Source organism: Zalophus californianus, chromosome 13 (assembly GCF_009762305.2).
Source record: "Zalophus californianus isolate mZalCal1 chromosome 13, mZalCal1.pri.v2, whole genome shotgun sequence".
In the NCBI taxonomy this organism is placed as follows: domain Eukaryota; kingdom Metazoa; phylum Chordata; class Mammalia; order Carnivora; family Otariidae; genus Zalophus; species Zalophus californianus.
The window spans coordinates 53,388,453-53,409,424 of record NC_045607.1 but is presented as its reverse complement, the minus strand read 5'-3'; the positions used below and the strand labels follow the sequence as shown (position 1 = coordinate 53,409,424).

The 20,972-nt window shown below is 40.1% G+C and overlaps 1 protein-coding gene across 7 annotated transcripts in view; it reads right to left on the bottom strand.

Moving 5' to 3' along the window:
• The window catches only part of PSIP1 (PC4 and SFRS1 interacting protein 1), a 39,896-nt gene extending 32,280 nt beyond the window's left edge, over nucleotides 1-7,616 (bottom strand). For 4 of the 7 annotated variants that reach the window (XM_027614521.2, XM_027614527.2, XM_027614525.2 and 1 more), the window contains exons 1-3: nucleotides 7,457-7,616; nucleotides 6,711-6,924; nucleotides 3,315-3,391 (exon numbers count right to left, since the gene is read on the bottom strand). In XM_027614521.2, the coding sequence (XP_027470322.1) occupies nucleotides 3,315-3,391; nucleotides 6,711-6,782 (149 nt within the window). In that variant the 5' untranslated portion in view covers nucleotides 6,783-6,924; nucleotides 7,457-7,616. Of the gene's footprint in view, nucleotides 1-1,841; nucleotides 2,005-3,314; nucleotides 3,392-6,710; nucleotides 6,925-7,329; nucleotides 7,350-7,456 lie in introns of those variants that run through there. The other 3 variants (XM_027614522.1, XM_027614524.2, XM_027614523.1) reach the window with 3 other exon arrangements.
• Nucleotides 7,617-20,972: the final 13,356 nt, after the last annotated feature.

Genomic DNA, 20,972 nt, shown 5'->3' with positions numbered 1-20,972 from the left:
GTACACTTTCAATCACCAAATATTTATTTAACAGCTACTATGCACCAGGCACTTATGTAAATGATGACAAACAAGATAGACAAAGGTCCCTGGTCTCCAAGCTCTTCACTTGGGGGTGAAAGAAAAAAAAAATTTCAGTCATCATAGCGATGAAGAAAATAAGTATGAAAAAGAGGACATGAGCTAAGATCTAAATGACTTTGAAAATCTGAGGGCGTTTCCCAACAAAGAAAAAAATAAGGAAGGACCTAAGACAAGAGAAAGTAGATTTATGTAACAGTGAAAAAAATGTGATGAGGTTGGAGAGGTAAGCATAGGCTAATTCATACAGTTCTTAATAAACAGCATTTATAGATAAATTTTGGGGGTCCTGTTTGTTGGTAATGTTAATTAGGAAGCCACTGAAGATTTCTGGACAGGGAAATGATATGTTCTGACTAGGATATGAAGATCACTTTGACTATATACGAAGAATGCAAACTGAAACCAAGATAGGGTTAGGACACTTTTTTAAAAAAGATTTTATTTATTTAATTTATTTATTAGAGAGTGAGGGCACGAGGAGCAGGGAGGGGCAGAGGAGAGAGAGGAGCAGACTCCCCTCTGGGCAGGGAGCCCGATGGGGGACTCATCCTAGGACTCTGGGATCATGACCTGAGGTGAAGGCAGACGCTTAACTGACTGAGCCACCCAGGCGCCCAGGTTAGGACACCATATGGGCTGAAGTTGTAGTAGAGGAGACAGAGAAGAGTGGAAAGATCATAATGCACTCTAAAAAGAATAAAACTTGCAGGCTGACTGCTAGTGGGGAGGGAGGGAAAAGACTATAATATGTAATCAAAGATAACACCACGACTTGGCTCCAGCAAAGCACTGGGTCCTTGTCAGTCTCGTTTACTAAGAATCTGTCTTGAACGTTAGTTTTAAGATACCTAGCAGATGGTCACAGTTGGTATACATAAGGGCTCACTGTTGTCTAATATTCAAAATTTGACTGCTAGATGAATTTACTGTGAATGTCATAAAATGCTAAGAAAAACCAAAGTTTCTAGGTCAGGGCAAGAATGAAGCAAGCTCCAAAAAGGTTCTGCACTAAATTCACATTTAAAAAATATCTTTAAAAAAATCTTACTCTATAAATCAGTTATGAATAAGTATAGTTTTCCAAATTGCCCTTTCTTCTCCCATGTTCTTCCTTTCCCATATCCCTAACTATAGGCTGTTAGAATAATCTCCCATTTATGCAAAATCCACACTGAAAGGCTCCCAATAAACACCATCCCAATTTGGCAGGGGGGGAAGGGGGTACCAAGGCAAATCATCAGAGACCTAGTTTCTAAAAATTAACCTTAAATACAAAAAAAAGTCAAGTCACCAGACCAATGGAGATACAGCAGCACTGCCTTTTTGAAGATAAATGGTATACTTATGACAACACTAAAGCACAGAACGTCAGATGCTGAAATGAAAATTTAATATTGGCTTAATTTTAAAGTTATATTCTAAATCCTTGAACATATTCCAATTTCTTAAATATTAATTCATTGTCTTCACCAATCATTCAATAATTGTTATTTTGTTATTAACCAAACAATGCTTAATGAAAGTTTGGTTATTTGGTGTTGTTTTAAAATTTACAGATATTTACAACATAAAAATCTTCATTTTCAAATGCTAGGGGAAGGTATAGTCATTCCTCTATACATAAGATAAACTATGTGTTCTCGGAAGCTATAAGGCCACATATGAAAGTATGTAAAATCTGTCCCATATCAGAAAAATCACTTTTAAAGAATCCTAAACTTACAAAACTGAAAAAAATCTAAGGAACGTCTACTCACATTACTACAGTGTTTCCAAACTTCACATGCATCAGAATCATCTGGAAGGCTTGTTAAAACAGATTGCTGGGCCCCACACCCCAGTTTCTGATTCAGGAGTTGTAAGGTGGAGTCCAAGACTTTGCATGTCTAAAATTCCCATGTGATGCTGGTGCAGCTTGACCTAGGACCACACTTTGTAAACCGCTACTCCAATAGCGAGTACACAAATTTTTCATCAAAAGATAGCTTTTCCTATTAATTCAATGGGAATTTTTAAAATGATAATTACCCTATTGAGTCAGAAATGCATCATTTCTTACAAAACTTAAGTTTTGACGTGTAGGATATACCTAAACCCGACTCAAAGTAATTATGAAGGCCAATCCAATTCTAGACTCAAAACTGCATTTAACAAAATAATTATGCAACATTGTATAATACCATTAATATGACACGTCCGGAATTGGCAAATCTACAGAGTGGTTGTCCAATTCTTGGGAGGAGGGAATGGAGAATAACTGCTAATGGATATGAAAATAAATGTACTAAAACCCACTGAATTACATACTTTAAACAAGTGAAACTTTATGATGTAAACTTCATCTCAATAAAGCTGTCAAAAGAAATTATGTGAAAGTTCATAGGATAGCTAACATCAAACCAACTGTTGCCTTTGTAGACACTGTTAGGAACACATAATTCTAATTAGCTGTATCAACTTTGTTTCTCCTGGTCCAAGGTAAACAAGCCTACTCTACCAAAATTATTGCAAATTTTAAACTTCAAGTCCAAAATCAGCAAAGTTACATAAATAGTACTTCTAAGACTGTTAAATTATAGGTATGTAGGATGTCATACACCAAATCAGTGAAATAGGCCTTGGAGTAGTCCTATGCACCTAGAAGTACCAGTTCAACAATATTTGGTTGCAATTTTTGAAAGATTAATTTGCTCTACCAAATTGGTCCTCTGCCCACATATCCACCAGGGGCAGCAGGGTAGTCCCAAGGGCTCTCAGGACCACATAAATCACACGAGAGAGAACCATCCAGACTTCTTCTCTCTCTTCCCATAATATACCATTTGTGTGGCTAATATCGCCAAAGCCGAAAACAAGGCGCTAGGCTGTCCTTATGAAAAGCATTTATTATACTAAATATCAATACCAAATGCCCTGTTAAGAACTTTCTTTACACACTTATCTATGAGTCATTCTTCTGGTAGCTGAGGGGATCCATATACATCCCCCTTTTATAATTAAGGAAACATCTATTCCAATGAAAGTTAAACCTGCAGCGTCTAATTTTTCTGCCCTAAAAATAAATTTTAAAAAGGAAACTTGAAGTCTTTTTCCAAAATTCAAAGATGATCTTAAAAGTTTCCTATTATTACTCTAATATTTTCTCTTTGAAGTAGTCTCTACTTCTCATTTTATGCTCAATGACCCTATGAAATTAACTCTGATTTGCCTTTAGAGCTAAAAGGACTTACGTCTCATGAGTTCCAAAAAAGAAAATGGGTAGTTTGTTTGTGGGTGGTTTTACAGCTCCATCAGGAACTTCATCTACCTAAAAGAAAGATCAGAAAAATTAAAATCTTTTAAATCACACACACCTCAACACACCAGAATAAAGTGAGAACAAGACATCCAAAAAGGATCTTATAAAAGTAGACCAGTTCTATAGGTCATAATCCCTATCCCAGTTCTGAAACCCAAGAAGTTCTGAAACCCAAGAAGTTCTGAAACCCAAAATATTTCTCAAAATTCAACTGATGACAAAACCTGGACTGACACTGAAGCTATTTTGTTGTTTCTTTTATCCACCAGTGTTTCTACTAATGCTTCTCTGCAAAAATACTCTGTTAGATTACCATGTGCCATTCTAGAAGCCTACCGGGAGCAAAATATATACCGTATGTATACCTCGAATTTTGATTTTTTAAACATATCTGATCCCGAGCATTTCAGATAAGGGAGCCCGAACCCGTTCAAAAATCCTAACTGATATTTCTGCAGGGAGCCTACACAAATACCAGAGAAATGTAAAAGCAGACATTAATGAAAGTTTCAAGCAGTATTTCTCAAAGTTTGAAACACATGTTCTAGAAAGATCTTGTACCTACATGGCGGAATCAGATGAAGTTCTGTTCCTTTTTCAATCATTCTAATTAAGTAATGAAGGAAGTATCAGGTGCTATCATGTCTAACATATCTGTAATACCTGTCACTTTCTCTTAACAATGAAGGAAAAGCAGACCTCAAAGGTAAAGCCATCAGGCAGTAATTTAACATTTCAATTTTTTCATTACTTCATAACATTTCTGTGTCATAACCCGCCTAATTTCAAAGATATTTTAAAAAATCAATTAGCTCTGTTAAGAAGGGAGCAGACCTTTTGAGGACCTACTACACTCTGTATGCATTACCATGTTGAAAAAAGACGGTGAAAGTGATTTGACTGTTTCTCAGTCTGAAGGTTTCAGACATCAACAGAATCATTATCACCTAACACTCTTAGGGACTTTAATTTCCTCACCTATACCATCATTATACTGGTCATTTCAACCTCATGAGAAGGCCCCAAGAACTGTGAAAATCCTTAGGGCCCTTAAGGGATATTTTCTGTCAACCCAGTTCGTATGCTTCTTTCTGCTGGCAAAGTTTTTTGTTTTTTTTTTTTAAGATTTTATTTATTTATTTGACAGAGAGAGAATGAGAGATAGAGAGCACGAGAGGGAAGAGGGTCAGAGGGAGAAGCAGACTCCCCGCTGAGCAGGGAGCCCGATGTGGGACTCGATCCCGGGACTCCAGGATCATGACCTGAGCCGAAGGCAGTCGCTTAACCGACTGAGCCACCCAGACACCCTGCTGGCAAACAGTTTTAAATGTGGAGCACCTACGGAGTTTAATAAGTGTTAGGCAATTTTTAAAAAGTTGACTGTAAAAACAATTATCCTGATAGAGGATTCCAAGAACATACAAAACTTAAAATTAAGGAAGTTTGAAATATAGACAGAAAACATTAAAATCAAAATACGGACAACTGTCATCTTCACAGATGATAATAAATACCCTAATCTCTCAAGCAAAGACATAACTTGTTAAAATTAGAGAAGAGAGAAAAAGGAATATAATTCTCGGACAGAGAATATCAAACCAAATTCAGCTGCTTCTAAAGAAAAAAAGGAGAAAAGAGACAAAAAGTTCCCATTCCGAGTGACCTTGTTGAATAAAGAACTTATTAAAGAAGGAAAATACTCTGGCCCTCCTAAGGCTACTTACTCTGCTTGCAGTATCATCTCTTAATCACCTAACACAATAAAGCATGTTAAGAGGACAATTTGTAAGAAAAGTAGGTAACTTTTTAAACGTTTTCATTTGGATTTTAACTGTAGTGTAGCACCAAAATGTGAATACAGATATACCCCATAACCTCAAATTTTATAACAACTCAAAATAAATAAGGATGTTAAAAACCATGAAAAAAAGTATCCTGGAGGGGCCTTAAACCTGCCCAGTTTCCCTCTCCTCTATTCAAACAAGAAATCGTGTTGTATAAGTACATGATTACATACTAAGGGCTGTGGGAGACATGAAGAAATTCAGTTTGTCTATTGCCCTCAAGAAGCTTACAATCTAAAAAAAACAAAAAAACAAAAAACCCTTATAATCTATTTGTAAATCAAAGCATGAACCTAAGAGTTAAAATGTTATCACAAAGGAAATAGAATGTCAAATATATAGATAAGAATTAAGAGTAAGGATTGTTCAAGATAAGACTTCAGTGAAAAGGTAGACTTGATATACTGGGGGTAAATTCTTTCCAGGTTTAGGAAGGAAACCTGTAAGCAAGAACTGGACGGGAAAAATCAAGAGAACAGTAAACATTTTATACTTGCACAGCACTCAGCAAACACGCTACATGAGTCTCTGTAACCAATGGCTATGTTTTCTCCCAGCTGACATAATTAAAAATACAGGTTTTAATTGTCTTTAAGAAATACACTCCTTAAAGAAGAGTAAATTGGTGGAAATTACAACTCTAGAATTTATATTTAAAAAAGATCTTGAGCATTCTAATCTAATGGATCTCAACAGTTTTTTGGTTCTATCGTGATCTTAGAACCTGAGTCCTACCATAAGCTAACAAAAAGACCTCTTTTTCTGAAAATGGCGTTTAGGTATTAGTCTCAATTGTTAAATGTCACAAAAATCCTGGGCTTTAATTACCTCTCTGTACCACTAGATGTGAACCTAGGAATCTGGGTCTACTGATCTTTTGCCTATGGGAAACAAAGAGGTAAAACAACTTCTTCAAGGTCATAAGGCAAACTTCACGAACACAAACGTGAAAATAAATTTACAAAAAACTTATTGTAAAATTTTCAAAAATATCCAGTCCTGAATCTCTGTATTAAACAAGCAAATCCACAAGGCCTCATCAACTACAAAACATAAAAAATCCCTATGAAACCAATTAAATCACATCTCTGACATCCAAGAGTCTGCATAAACTCCGATACTCTGCCTTTTACTTAAAATTGTTAAAAAGTCAATGTTTCATTAAACGGTAAACATAAAATCCCACCTTATTTTCACCTACAATGGAACATTATTAACTGGCATCACATTTAAATATTTCCTATTAAGAAAACCTGCCCAAGTCTGTCAAAAACAAACCCATAGGGAATCGCTTAAGTAGAAACACCTGGATTTTTACAATTCCACGGGAGCTTCCTGGGCAGAAGGCTAAAACGAAAGGTTATAAATGAGACCAAACGAAAGCAAGGGGGGAAAAGGACCCGAGAACAAAATTAAGAGAAAGGGTAAGAAGTAGGCCCCTGAGGAAGGTAGCACCGCTAAATGCGAAGGCTAAAATCACTTACTCGAGCTGGCCAATGAGGATAACCTTTCATCTTGGCGAAGATGAGGTCTCCAGGTTTGAAATCGCGAGTCATGTTTCGGGGGCGAGGCCGGGGGTCCGAAGCCCAGGGAGGAGGCGCGGCGGTGCGGACGGCGAGGGGATGCCAGAGGCCGGACGGGAGCCGAGGCTCCCGGGGCGGCGGGAGGGGGAAGATGCCTCCGGGCGTCCCGACGCGCCTGCGAGGGAGAGCACCGAGGGCGGTTAATGCTCAGAAACCCGAAGGGAGGGGCCCCACGGGGAGGCCCGGGGGAGGGGGAGGGGAGGGCCGGGGAGGGGTGGGGGTGGGAGAGTGAGGGGAGAGCCGCCTCCCGCTCCTCCCCCGCGAGTGCGCGGCCTCCGCAGCCCAGGAGCTACCCTTCCAGGCTTCGGCAGCTTCACCGCTCGACGACCGAAAAGACGCCACCACCTGAGGCTGAGATGCTTCTCAGCCCCCAATTCCCCTTTCTCCCGCCCCATCTTTCCTCTGGCTTTTTTCTCCGGGCTTGAGCCCCAAGAGGGAGGGGGTCTGGGGAGAGGGAAAAAAGATGGCATAGGAAAAGGGGAATGTCCCCCTCCCATCCACACCCAACATCTCCCCCAACCTGCTTCCCGACGGTCGCAGCCCCGGGCCGCCCCTCGGCTCCCGGGCGGGCCGCGGCCACTTCCACGCTAGAGCCAGGAGCGAGGCCACTGGGGGGGGGGCGGGGCGAGTCCCCGCCACCCGCTCACCTGCCGGGGCCGCGGGCGCTGAGGCTGCGGTGGCGGGCCGGCCGCCTCTGCCCGCGTCCACGCAAGCCACCTGCGCCACCAGCTGCCGCAGAGGCGTCTCAACGGCTCCGAATGGCAACCGCCGCCGCCGCTGCCGCCGCCGTCGCTGCGCTGCTCCCGCGCGGCTCCCGCTCGGCGCCCGCTAGCACTGGGGCGGGACCAACTGCTGGCCGAGGGAGGGGGGGCAACGCAGCACCGGCCTGAGGTGTGTGGCTCGGAAGCGGAACTTCAGAAGCCGCTAGATCTCCAAGTTGGCTTTTGCCCAGGGGTTACAGCCAAGTGCAGAGAGATACTGGGGTAAAGGAACAAAGGAGTGGGCGAAAAAAGCTCGGCCTGCGGCGGCTCCCCCCTGCGGTTTGCAGAGTGGTCGGGCCCGGCCCGCCCCTGCTGGCTACTCTGCGTGTGTGTATTTGTATGTGTACTGTATGTAAAAGGCGGGGAGGGAGGAAACGATTGTTGTGGACGGGGTTTGGGGGCGGGTATCCGGGCCTCCAGCCCTTGGCTGTGTGTTGGGGAGAACCTGGCAGCCTAAGCTGCATGTTCTTGCATCGTTTCCCAGGGTGGGGAGGCTTTAATGCTGCACTTGCGCGGTTTGCACCATCCATCCAAAAAAGAACTGTACAAAAACCCATAGATGAAATCGGAGCATGAGGCTGTTGCAGGGTGTGCAGCTTGTAGGCCTCTTACACCTCGCTGAATGGGCCTTTTCCTTGAAATTGTAATACGAGAAAGCCCTATTTCTTTTCTTTTAAATTTGAAGCACCAAGGACTATTAAAACTGCAGTCCTAACGAATGCAAAATGTGAAGGGAAAAAAAAACAATAACAGGAAAGCATAAGTCTTTCAGATAGGATGTGGGTTTGGGCCCGGACTAAATTTTAGCTGCATCTAAATTGTATTTCTTTGGTGGAATTGTAGCTGGGTGGTGGTCAAGTGTAAAAGTGTTGATAAACCTCACATGTTTTGTCTCTTAAAATACTCTTCAAGGGATTTCTAAAATTATTTTATTTTTTGATCCTTCAGCTAATACGATTTTTAAGACGTTGGTAGTAACATGCCCAGCTTTCTAATATGAATTGGTACTGTAATATTTTTATTGTGCCTGAACTATGTTACTAGAATTGTCTAATTTTACTTAACCATTAACATTCACCCAGGTTCCCAATACATGTAGTAAATAAAAAGGCATTTCGAAAATTAATAAAAATTAATCTTAAGTTTTGTTTCATGCTTCACTGAATCCCCCCAAAAAGTACCTACTGTGTGTCAAGCATTTTTAAGTGCTGGGGATACAACCATGAACAAAAAGCATAAATACTTCCTGTCTAGAAACAGAATGAAAATATGAAAAAGCTTAAAAATATATATATAAAGAATGGTATGTAGCACATCCTCCTTTAAATGAAGAACTCACAACTGGGAATAAATCAGGGAAAGCTTTATTAAAGTAGGTAAAAATTGAGAAGAATACTTTGAAAGAGATACTTCCTTAAAAGGAATGAAGACATCCCCAATGCAAATTGTCCTGCAGGGAATTTCAAGAGACTAAATCATACCTCAGCAACAGGCTGAGGGTTCCAAGTGTTGCAAAAAGAGAAATTGGCAATGAAGAGGGAAAGGTTAGAGAGAGGTCTTGAAGCCTCTCATCCTGAATGAATTTGATATAATGTATGCTAGGGAGCTACTAAAGGTTGCTGAGCAAGAAAGTAAAGATGATTCTTTAAAAAGTTATTCTTGCTTGCTACAAAGTAGGTGACAATAGAAAGAGGTTGGAGGTTCCTGTTGTACTCCCAAAGTGACCCATTTCTAGATGAGACTGGTGACTGAAAAAGGCAAGAAAGTGAACAACTAAGTATACAAAAGAATGATTACCAGGCGTTAGCCATAGATCGTGCACAGGAAAAGTGGAGAAAGATGTACTGAAGAAAATTCCAAGACACTGAGTAGGAGAGACCGAAGCATCATCCAGCTACCATTTCTTACACACCTCCTTTGTTCTAAGCCTTTAAAGGCTTTGCAATTCCAAGTATGGTCCAGGGCCCAGCAGCATGAGCTGTATCTCCCCAGACTTGCTAAATCATAATCTGCATTTTAACAAGACCCCCAGGTGATTCTTATGCAGATTCAACTTAGAGAGACTTTTGCTATGGAGGATGCGACAGGAACATTAAACCAAGTAGGGAAAACACACATGATAGATAAATTATAATTAATATTAAAAGATAACATTGTATTAGTGCTAAATGACAGAACAAATAAAAAAGGAGTGGTTTCTGTGAGTGGGGGTTGGGCCTCAGAAAAGATGAAAATAGAGGGAAAATGGAAAAGCATTGTTGTTTCTGTGTTAATGTCAAAAATAAAAAGTACAAACTTAGCTCTTGGTGTCTTTAAGTTTGGCAATTTCATTTTGTGTTAGTCTATAGACAAACCCTTGAAAACAGTAAGTCAGGGCAAAACAGGTGGTAGTTTAAGCCTCCAGAGAACAAAAGCCCAGGATCCCTGGGAGCAGCAGTTCGGAATGGGAGGAAAAGGGGGAGTGGTGAGGGAGGAGGGAGGGTTGCACTCAGCAGAGCCTCTTGGAGAGCTTTTCTGAACTATGGAGAGCCTGTTCCCCTCTCCAGCCGGGCTTCATGCACCCCGCCCCCGTACTCCGTCTTCCTAGGGAGGTGAAGCCAGGAAAAGTACAGCAAGATAGAGATTAAAGGGCAGTGAGAAAGTTGTAAGGAGAAAGAATACAATTTCCAAAACAACTGAAGCAAGAGGGTGGGGTAGCGGGGAGGTGAGGTGGGGAAGGAGATCTAAATGAATTCAGGAAGGAACTTGATTCACAGTCTTTCATTTTATCAGGGTGCTCCTATCCCCATTTTACAGATGAGAAAACAAGCTCACAAAAGTTCAGCAACCTGCCCCAAATCACACATCTAGTCAAGCAGCCAAGACAATGTGCCAGCCAGTCAATTCTCAATTCTCTTGTGCCTTGGTGTGGTCCCACACCACCTCTAGGTGGAGCGGGCCAGCAGTGCCTGAGACTAAGGAGCTCATAATTAGAAAAAGATGCTGGAAAGAAAAGCAGCCAGAACTCCCTCTTCCACCTTCTGTCTTTCGACTTGAAAGTATTTCCAGCTTCACATTTCCTAACGACCTTCCTCTACCCCACCCCGTTCCCCAGCTGGTCCCTACCATCAGCCCATTCTATTTAACTCCCAGTTTTAAGAGATTCAACCCCAAAATCACCCCCGGAAAGGTTTCCGACCTCATCTTACTGTGGCATAATTTCTCATTTACAGTCCTTCAGACTAATATTTAAGCTGCTTAGAAATAGGCACCGTGGGCGCCTGTGTGGCTCAGATGGTTGAGCGTCTGCCTTCAGCTCAGGTCATGATCTCCAGGTCCTGGGATGGAGCCCCATGGCTGGCTCAGCTGGGAGTCAGCTTCTCCCTCTCCCTCTCCCTCTCCCCCTGCTAGTGTGCTCTCTCTCTCTCTCTCAAATGAATAAATAAAACTAAAAAAAAAAAAAAGAAAGAAATAGGCACAATCTTAGTCATCAGGGCCCAGCATTTAGCGGGCGCTAAATAAAAATTTTTTTCTCAATAAATACTTGTTGAATAAGAGGAAGGGGCAAGTGGAAAACTCCCTAGTCCCTTAGTCTGAGAAAACAGATAAAAAGACACTTTAAAAGACATTTGTTTTTGTTTTGAATTTGTGAATTCTTCGTGTACTTAAAGGTTAACCCTCTAAAAGCACTGACATGCTTTATTGACTAAAATACATTCAACAGTTTTAATGGAAATCTTTCTAAATGAGATTTGGTATATATCCCCGAAATTAAGTAATGATAATCCCTTCCTTCACATCTTTTACATAGAATATACATAATTCCCTACCTCAATATGCAGTATTTATAACATACCTTAAGCTCATGAGTATGAACCCCAATTCCTGAACTTTTCTTACGTGTGATCCTTCAAGCCTCGTGATGGGGAAGTTAGCAAAAATAAGAGGAAGATAAAGGGCATTAATCCAAGAGCTTGTGCAGTCAGAGATGTCATAAATCTGGTCTAGGCTTACCTTCCCCTGGCTTCCCTTAGCTTCAATAAGCATTTGGAATTTGGGCCCTTTGGATGGGAGAAACCAACATGTGCTGGTTTGTAAGACAGAGACTAGAGACACCACTGAGCTGGTTTAACAATGGGTAGACGAGAGTCGTTCTCAGACACATGGGCTAAGAGAAGCCTTAATGAGTCTGAAGTGCTAGGCCACATCCAGTCTTAGCTAAGGCTTCTCATCCCACGTGTCCGTGAACCATGCTCCTCTTTATTTTTCTGCCTGTGTCTTGGGCCTTTTTTCCTTTTTCATCCTCTTCTTTCTCATTCATTCTTCCTCATTTTCCTGCACACTCTCACCTGATTTGGGTAACTGAGAAGTATAGCTTTGAAAATGGAATGATCACTTGTTCTGGTCAACAGGCCTACTAATGAGATATCTTCTATTATCTTTGTGCCTTTGGTTCTTCTAGGAGTGGAGAAATGAGTGGTGATTGCCAAAAGTTAGGAACTGTAAGAGGCAGAGGATGGGATGACTCTAAAGTGGTAACACTAGGGAGATATTCCTGGTGATGGAAGAGTTCTGTATCTTGACTGTGGTAGTGGCTGCAGAAATCTATGCATGTGACAAAAATAGCATTGAACTAGACATTGTACCAATGTCAATTTCCTGGTTTTGTCATTGTACTATAGTTGGTTAAGATGTAACCATTAGAGGAAATGGGTGAAGGGTTATACAGGACCTTTCTATAGTATTTTTGCAATTTCCTGTGAATCTATAATTATTTCAAAATAAAAGTAAAAAAAAACAGGTATATAAAAAGTTCAAGAGAAGTTTTTTGTTTAAGGCAGGGAAATTCTGCTTCTGTTTATGGGTATTAGGAAGTTAGGAATAGGACCAGGAGAAGGAGAGAAATACAATATTTGTAGTGTCTTCTCACCTGTGTGTGTGTGTGTATGTGTGTGTGTGTGTGTGTGTGTGACCCATGTCTCTACAATGCTTTCTTTTTCCCTTCTGCATGACCATGAATATGTCCCTACTGCTACCACCACTTTAGAGTCATCCCAACCCCTTGCCCCTTGCAATTCCTAACTGTTGGCAATCACTAATCATTTCTCTATCCCTATAATTTTGTTATTTCCTTTCATTATATATCTAGAATCATGCAATATATGACCTTTGCAGATGGGCTTTTTCCGTTCATCTTAATGCTTTTAAAATCCATTTAAGTTTTTTTTTTTTTGGAAACATTTTACTCATTTATTTGAGAGAGAGAGTGATCATGAGCAGAGGGAGGGGCAGAGGGAGAGGGAGAAGCACACTCCCCACTGAGCAGGGAGCCCAAAGCGGGGCTCAATCCCAGGACCCTGAAATCATGACTGAGCCAAAGTCAGACGCTGAAGCAATTGAGCCACCCAGGCGCCCCCATTTAAATTTTTCTATATATCAAAAATTCATTACTTTTTATATCTGAGGAGATTCCATGGATGGATTTACATAGTTTGTTTGACCATTTACCTATGAAAGGACATTTTGGTTGTTTCCAGATTTTTGCTATTACAATTGAAACTGCTGTAAACACTCCTGTACATGTTTTGTGTAGATAAAAGTTTATATTCCTCTAGGATACATGCCCAGGAGTACAATTACTGATCATATTGCAGTTGCATACTTAGGATTTTAAGAAATCGCCAAACTGGGCGCCTGGGTGGCTCAGTTGGTTAAGCGGCTGCCTTCGGCTCAGGTCATGATCCTGGAGTTCCGGGATCGAGTCCCGCATCGGACTCCCTGCTTCTCCCTCTGGCCCTCTGACCCTCTTCCCTCTCGTGCTTTCTATCTCTCACTCTCTCTCTCAAATAAATAAAAAAATCTTAAAAAAAAAATCGCCAAACTGTTTTCCAGAATGGCTGTGCATTTTACATTCCCACCAACAATGTATGAGACATCTAGTTTTTCCACACCTTCACCACCATTTGGAATTGTCACTAGTTTTTCTTTTTACTGCTTTAACAGGCGTGGTCTTAAATTTTCATTTCCCTAATGATTCATGATAGTAAACATCTTTTCATGTGCTTATTTACCATCTATATATCCTCTTTGGTGAAATGTCTCTTCATGTTCTTTGCCAGTTTTCTAATAGGATTAGTTTTTTACCGTTGAGTTTTGAGCAATTCTTTCTATATTTTAGGTAAGAATTCTTTGTCAGATGTGATTTGCAAATATTTTCTCCCAATCTATACCTTGTCCTTTCATCTTCTTTACAGGATCTTTCACAGATTAAAAGTTGTTAATATTGATGAAATCCAATTTAGCAACTTTTTTCTTTTATACATTATGTTTTTGTTGTCATGTCTAAGAACTCTTCACCAAGCCCTGTGTCATGAAGATTTTTCTCCTATGTTTTCTTCTTAAAGTTTTATAGTTTAATATCTCATATTTAAATTTATGATCCGTTTTGAGTTAATTTTTGGGTAAGATATGATGTTTAGATGGAGGTTCATATTGTTTGTCTATGGATATCCAAATCCTCCAGCACCTTTATTGAAAAACTATCTTTGTTTCATTGAATTGCTTTTTTACCTTAGTCAAAAATCATTTTAACATACTTGTGTGAGCTTACTTGTCTGTTTTGTCCAATTGATCATTATGTCTTTCTGTTGAGTCTTGGTCCCAGCGTCCTGGGATCAAGCCCCACACTGGGGCTCCCTGCTCTGCGGGAAGCCTGCTTCTCCCTCTCCCACTCCCCCTGCTTGTGTTCCCTCTCTCGCTGTGTCTCTCTGTCAAAAAATAAATAAAATCTTAAAAAAAAAATCTTCCTGAGATTTTAATAAGGATTTTTTTTTTTGAGAGAGAGAAAGAGAGAGCGGGTGGGGGAGGGACAGAGAGAAAATGTTTTTTAACTTTGTTATTTTATTATTTATTTTAAAGATTTTTATTCATTTATTTGACAGAGAAAGAGAGGGAGAGAGCACAAGCAGGGGGAGCAGCAGACAGAGGGAGAGGGAGAATCAGATGTGGCGCTCGGTCCCAGGACTCTGGGATCATGACCTGAGTCAAAGGCAAACACTCAACCAACTGAGCCACCCAGGCACCCCGGAGAAAGAAATCTTAAGCAGGCTCCATGCCCAGTGCAGAGCCCATGTGGAGCCTGATCTCACAACCCTGAGATCGTGACCTGAGCCAAAATCGAGAGCTGGATGCTTAACCAACTTAGCCACCCAGGCACCCCAGATAGGAATTATGTTAAACCTATATATCGTTTTGGGGAGAATTGATATTTTTACTAGGTTGAGCCTTCTAATCCATGAACACAATTTGTCTGTTCACTAATTTAAGTAATCTTTAATTTTTTTCATTAGCATTTTGTAGTTTTTAGCCTACAATCCCCATATGTGATTTGTTAGATTTACAACTAAGTATTTAATTTTTTGTATAGAATTGATTTTTGTATGTTTATGTTGTATTTTGAAACGTGGCTGAACTAATTTATTAATTTTAGGAGGGTATTTTGTTTTTGTCTCTCAGTTTTTTTGGTAATTTCTTGGGATTTTCTACATAATCATGTTATTTGCAAATGGGGACAGAAATAGTTTATATAATTTTAGTTCTTTTAAAATTTTTAAAAGATTTTATTTTTTATTTATTTGAGAGAGAGAAAGAGAGAGAGAGGGCTTGAGTGGGGACAGAGGCAGAGGGAGAGGGAGAAGGAGACTCGTCACTGAAAAGGGAGCCAGATGCAGGACCCCGAGATTATAACCAGAGCCAAAGGCAGACACTTAACCTACTGAGCCACCCAGGTGCCCCATAGTTCTTTTAAATTTTCTGAGGATTGTTTTATGGCCCAGGATATGGCCTATTCGTATGTTTGTAATGACTATGTATTCTGCTATTTCTTTTTTCAAGATTTTCTTGTTTTTAAATAATCTCTATACCCTATGTGGGGCTCGAACTTACAACCCCAAGACCAAGAGTCACATGCTCCACCAGCTGAGCCAGCCAGGCGCCTCTATTCTGCTTTGTTGAGTAGTATTCAATAAATGTCAATTTATATCCTATCCTGTTGGTTGATGTCATTGAGTTCTTGTATATTCTTCATTATTTTCTGTTTATTTGTCCTATCAATTGTTGACAGAAAGATACTGAAGTCTCCAACTATAGTTGTAGATTTATTAATTTCTCCTTTCAGTTATATCAGTTTCTACTATATGTATTTTATAGCTCTGTTGTTTGATATATATATGCTTTGAGAATTGCTATGTTTTTGCTGTATTTTCTTTATCAACTTTTTTTTAAGATTTTAGTTATTTATTTGACACAGAGAGACACAGCGAGAGAGGGAACACAAGCAGGGGGAGTGGAAGAGGGAGAAGCAGGCTTCCCGCGGAGCAGGGAACCTGATGTGGGGCTCAATCCCAGGACCCTGGGATCATGACCTGAGCCAAAGGCAGACACCCAACTACTGAACCACCCAGACGTCCCCAGAGACTTCTTATGTTTGTTTTATTTACAGTGACCAGTAGACCTATTTTTCTCTTTCCCTTTATCACCAAGTTCATGGGTAGAAAATCGTTTATTAAAAATAGTTTGCCTCTACTTCATCACTCACAACTTAACCTTCATCTCCAGTGGAATTGGACTCCAAGAGAGCAGGGGCTTGGTTTTATTCATGACTGTGTCCTAAGGATACAGTGCCTGCCACAAAGCAGGCCTTTAGTAAATATTTCCTGTCACTACATTATCCTAGTAACTTTTTCTTCTTTATTTTCTCAATGCACCACTCCAGTATAGAAATTTCATTAGCTCATGCGTGAATTAAGATATTGGTTTATGTTTCATGCTTTTCTCCCTGTGCCTTTCTTTATACCATCATCTTCCTCAGAAATGCCCTTCAATCATTCTCTGCTTATTAATTTTTTTTCTTCTCTTTAAAGTCCAGATCTAGTTACTCTTCTTAGGTCTCTTCCTGGCCTCATCATCCTATTCTGAAATCCTATATACACTACTTTCTGTAGTACTCATTTTTAAAATTAACGAAGAAAATGCCTTCAGCTCTAATCAACAGAAAATTCTGCTGTAGTGGCTTATGCAAAAGAAATTAAGAGATAGATGCTGGCATTGCAGCTTGATTACTTTGGGGCCAGTGTCTCTTCAATTTACTTGACCTTTTCCTCATGCTGGCTTGTCTGCTTGTAAGCAGATGACTGCTCTTCTGGGAACCACATCTGAACTTTAGGTAGGGAAAAAAAGGGGCATAGAATGGAAGGATAGGGTATGCAAGTCCATCTCTTTTTATTTAGAAAGCAAAAGTTCTGGGGTACCTGGGTGGCTCGGATGGTTAAGTTAAGCATTTGCCTTCAGCTCGGGTCATGGTCCCAGGGTCCTAGGATCAAGCCCAAGGCAGGCTCCCTGCTCAGGGGGGAGCCTGCTTCTCCCTCTCCCTCAGCTCCTCCCTGCCCCACTTGTACTCTCTCTCAAATAAATAAATAAAATCTTTAAAAAAGAAAAAGAAAAAGGAAACAGAAAGTTCTTCCAAAAGTCACATTGAGCAGGCTTCTCATTTTATCTCATGGGACAATATTCTGTTACATAGCCACTCCTAGCTGGAAAGTGCAAGTGAGGAAAGGGTTGTCAATAGGAATTCAGTTAGCCAAACAATGATATCTGCCATATGTATCCATATATATCTATATAATACATTTAGGTAAATATCTCTCCCTAATTAGTTTGAAGATATTTGAGATCAGAGATCCAGTCAGAGTTAGTCATTTCATACTTCACACTAGATGAATGTAAGGTCCCCCTAATTTCATGCATTTCTACTACAAACAACAAAGAAAACTCTTAAATGGGGACTTTAAACTTAACACAATTATTTGAGAATTATTTAGTCAGCTCAGTTTCTTCTGAAATTAATAATTTTTTAGTCAGGGAGGCAGGACCACTATGAGTTATGAGAGGAGAGTTTCTTTTTTCTTTTTCTTTTTTACAGGAAGTAGATCTTTCACAATCGTGGCAGGAACAGGAGAAGTGAAGGTCCAAGAAACACATTAGAAGATGAGAGGGGTAGGAACTAAGGAGTCAATCTAAGCAACCAAACATGTCCAGCTGTGAAAATAGGACTGACTAGGGAAGGTTTATGGGGAGATCTCTGGGAAGTTTTGCCTCCATTCAGCTAGCACCCCTGTGGATCAGCTGCCGAGCATCTGCTGTAGGGCCTGGGGCCACTGTTGGTCAACAGCGTCAAAAGTTGGGAAGAGCCAGGTATGGATTGGAGGACAATGAAGACAAGCTGAAACCTGCTGGTCCTCTACATCTGTCTCTACCAGCATCTAACCACAAGGACCTGCAGAGTAATGGCTGCCGCTTCACTTCCACCTTCCAAATCTCTCTGAAATTCTTCTGACCAACTCTAATTTGGAATCTTTCAGGGAAGAGGATTTTGGGAAATGTGATCCAGCTTATTCAAGCTGGCACAGAACAAACCATCACACTAAGTAAACTATACAAATGGAAGTTGAATCTCATCACATAGGGATTCAAAACGATTGAAATGCCTGGAGGGGTAGGACTCTGTCTTAGGCTATTTCTTTTGTCCGTTTTGTCCTAGCCAATTCTTAAATCATGTGTTGTCCTCAGTGATCTTACTGTGCAAGCTAGTTTTTCCACTGCCCTGGGACCTATCTCCTAGGAGGAAAAAGGAGTCCCTTCTTTGATTTAGGCTATATCATGCTGCCCAGGCAGTCTTGTCTTTTGACTTTGTTTTGGTTCTTATATTTCTGTTGGCTTCCTCTCCTGTTCCTCTGTTCTGGCTACAATCCTTATGTGTTCTCTAGTATATCTAGCTGCTTCTCTCCTGCCTAAGCATGTTTCTTCTAGGTAGTAATTTATCTTTGGGTGATGTAGTTCTCCCATTTTTGTTTTAACTAACCAATATATATTCAACTGCAGATATTTATTGAACATCTCAGATACTATCTAACCCTCCATAGGAGTTCAAGGAACAAAAATATCTATATAACAAGAGAAGGAGTAAAATATACCAACATAAAGCAACAAATAAATAGCTTTCAGAGTTCAGAGAAGGGAATTGAATTCTGCCCGCCTATAGGCCCTTTATTTACCTTTTCCAATCAAGGAACTTCTTATAAAATTTCTAAATCCTCATAATATTGCAGTATTTCTATTATAAGTTAGCTGCAAATAGCAGAATCAAATTAAATACACAGAATTTAAGCAATATCAAATTAAACAGTATTGAAAAAAGCTATGTACAAATGTTTGTAAAGGAAGATGTAATAATAATTTAAACCACATAAAAATTGAAGAAACACTGATTGTGAAAATATAAATACAGAACGAGGAAAACTAGGCTGTAATTTTATTCCATTGACTATTTGGAAATGATTTTTCTTTTCTGCACTGTTTCGGTGACATGAACTTCTGACGTTCAGAATTATTTAGTGTTGCATACATTCACTCAAGCTTAGTTTTCACATCATAAAATTTGTCACTTGATGGCATGAGCAAGCAATACGCTGGTAGTGGTTTTAGGACATTTTATCCACATGCAACATCATCACCAGTGAATGCCAGAAAGGGTTTTTGAAGACAATGCAGATGTAGAAAATTTTGTCTTTTTAATGAAGTTATACATTTCTTCTTTGTATAAAAATTAAATACCATAAACTAGACTGTACTTATAATTTCACATTAGTGTTTATGAATAGGTAAGGGAAATATGACCCCGCTCATTATGAAGTTCAAGTGTGGATTTACACATAATAAGGTACAACTGTCCAAATAGCTTCAGGACTGAGGAAATGGTTATAAATGTTCTGCAGAAGCAAAGTTGACAAACTGTCATGTGTTTTCTTTGCTAACATTTTAGGTAAGGGAAACGTTAAGACGTAGAATTTGTTCTGGAGTATGCAAAACTCAACTTCTCATTCAGTCTAATCTCATCAATCCAGCTTAGATTTGATCCAGCCTCTAAAATTCAATTTAGTGTCTTTTTTTTTAAAGATTTATTTATTTATTTATTTGAGAGAGAGAATGAGATAGAGAGAGAGAACATGAGAGGGGGGAGGGTCAGAGGGAGAAGCAGACTCCCTGCTGAACAGGGAGCCCGATGCGGGACTCAACCCCGGGACTCCAGGATCATGACCTGAGCCGAAGGCAGTCGCTCAACCAACTGAGCCACCCAGGTGCCCCAATTTAGTGTCTTTTACCCATTGGTACTTCATGCCTCCTGGTTAAGGTAGAACAAAAAGGAGGAAAAAGATACTGTGAATTTTATCTTTAGATCCTGTTCTAGTTTACTCTTGATATGGAACCGTAAATCTTTCAAAGGATTTTTTTTTTTTCTATTTCAAGATACTTTACGAAAACTAGGGTAGCTGCATTAAAAAGAACACTTTTTTATTGTGGTAAAATATAACATAAAATTTACAATTTTAACCATTTTTAAGTGTGCAGTTTAGTGACATTTCAGTACTTTTACATTTACATTGTGTTGCAACCATCACCACCATTTCCAGAACACTTTTCCTGATCCTAATATAAACACTTCTTGTCTTAATTTACTTGTAGGAGAGTAGGGTCATTGGGATAGAGAGACACATCACAACTCTATGTGTTAGTCATGTCCTTGATGGAAAGAGAGAGTGAGCCGTAGCATTGTGACCTTGGTTAGTGGTCTACCTCCGGAAGTCTTGAAGAGATATGTATAGAGAACAGCTCAGATAATGCACAGTGTTCTTTGCTAAGGAATCATGTCTTTGATCTCTAAGGTGTAACTCTTGGATTTATTGTGCTGGGTTGAATCTCAAGGGATCTTATATTATGTTTTTAAATCCCTATAGCCTCAAACCTCACTACAAACAGCCTAAACTTGGCCATTCCTAAGGGCCATGAAAACTTTTCTCTACAGTTGAGAATAGGCTCAGAAAGATAAAGCCAGGAAAAAGAGTGATAAGGAAAAACAAGCATTTCTCTTGAAGGCATAGAGCCACAGTTCTGGACATCTACACTCACCCTATCTTCTTTGTCTTGGGCCCCACTCTGTATTCTCCTTGGTCTTCTAGACAGTGTAGAGGATAGGAGGATAAGACTCAAGGCCTTCCTCCTACACCAGCTACATAAAAGGATAGGATTAAACAACCCAAAGAAATAGGACATTTGAAGAGAAGAAAATTGAAAAACCAAAATAAAAACTGAAAATTCCAGAGGGAATAAAGCAATCAAAAAAGTCCTCTCAGGGGCACCTGGGTGGCTCAATCAGTTAAGCATCTGCCTTCGGCTCAGGTCATGATCTCAGGGTCCTGGAATTGAGCCCCACGTCTGGCTCCCTGCTCAGCGGGGGACCTGTTCCTCCCTCTCCCTCTGCCTGCAGCTCCCCCTGCTTGTGCTCTCTCTCTGTCAAATAAATAAATAA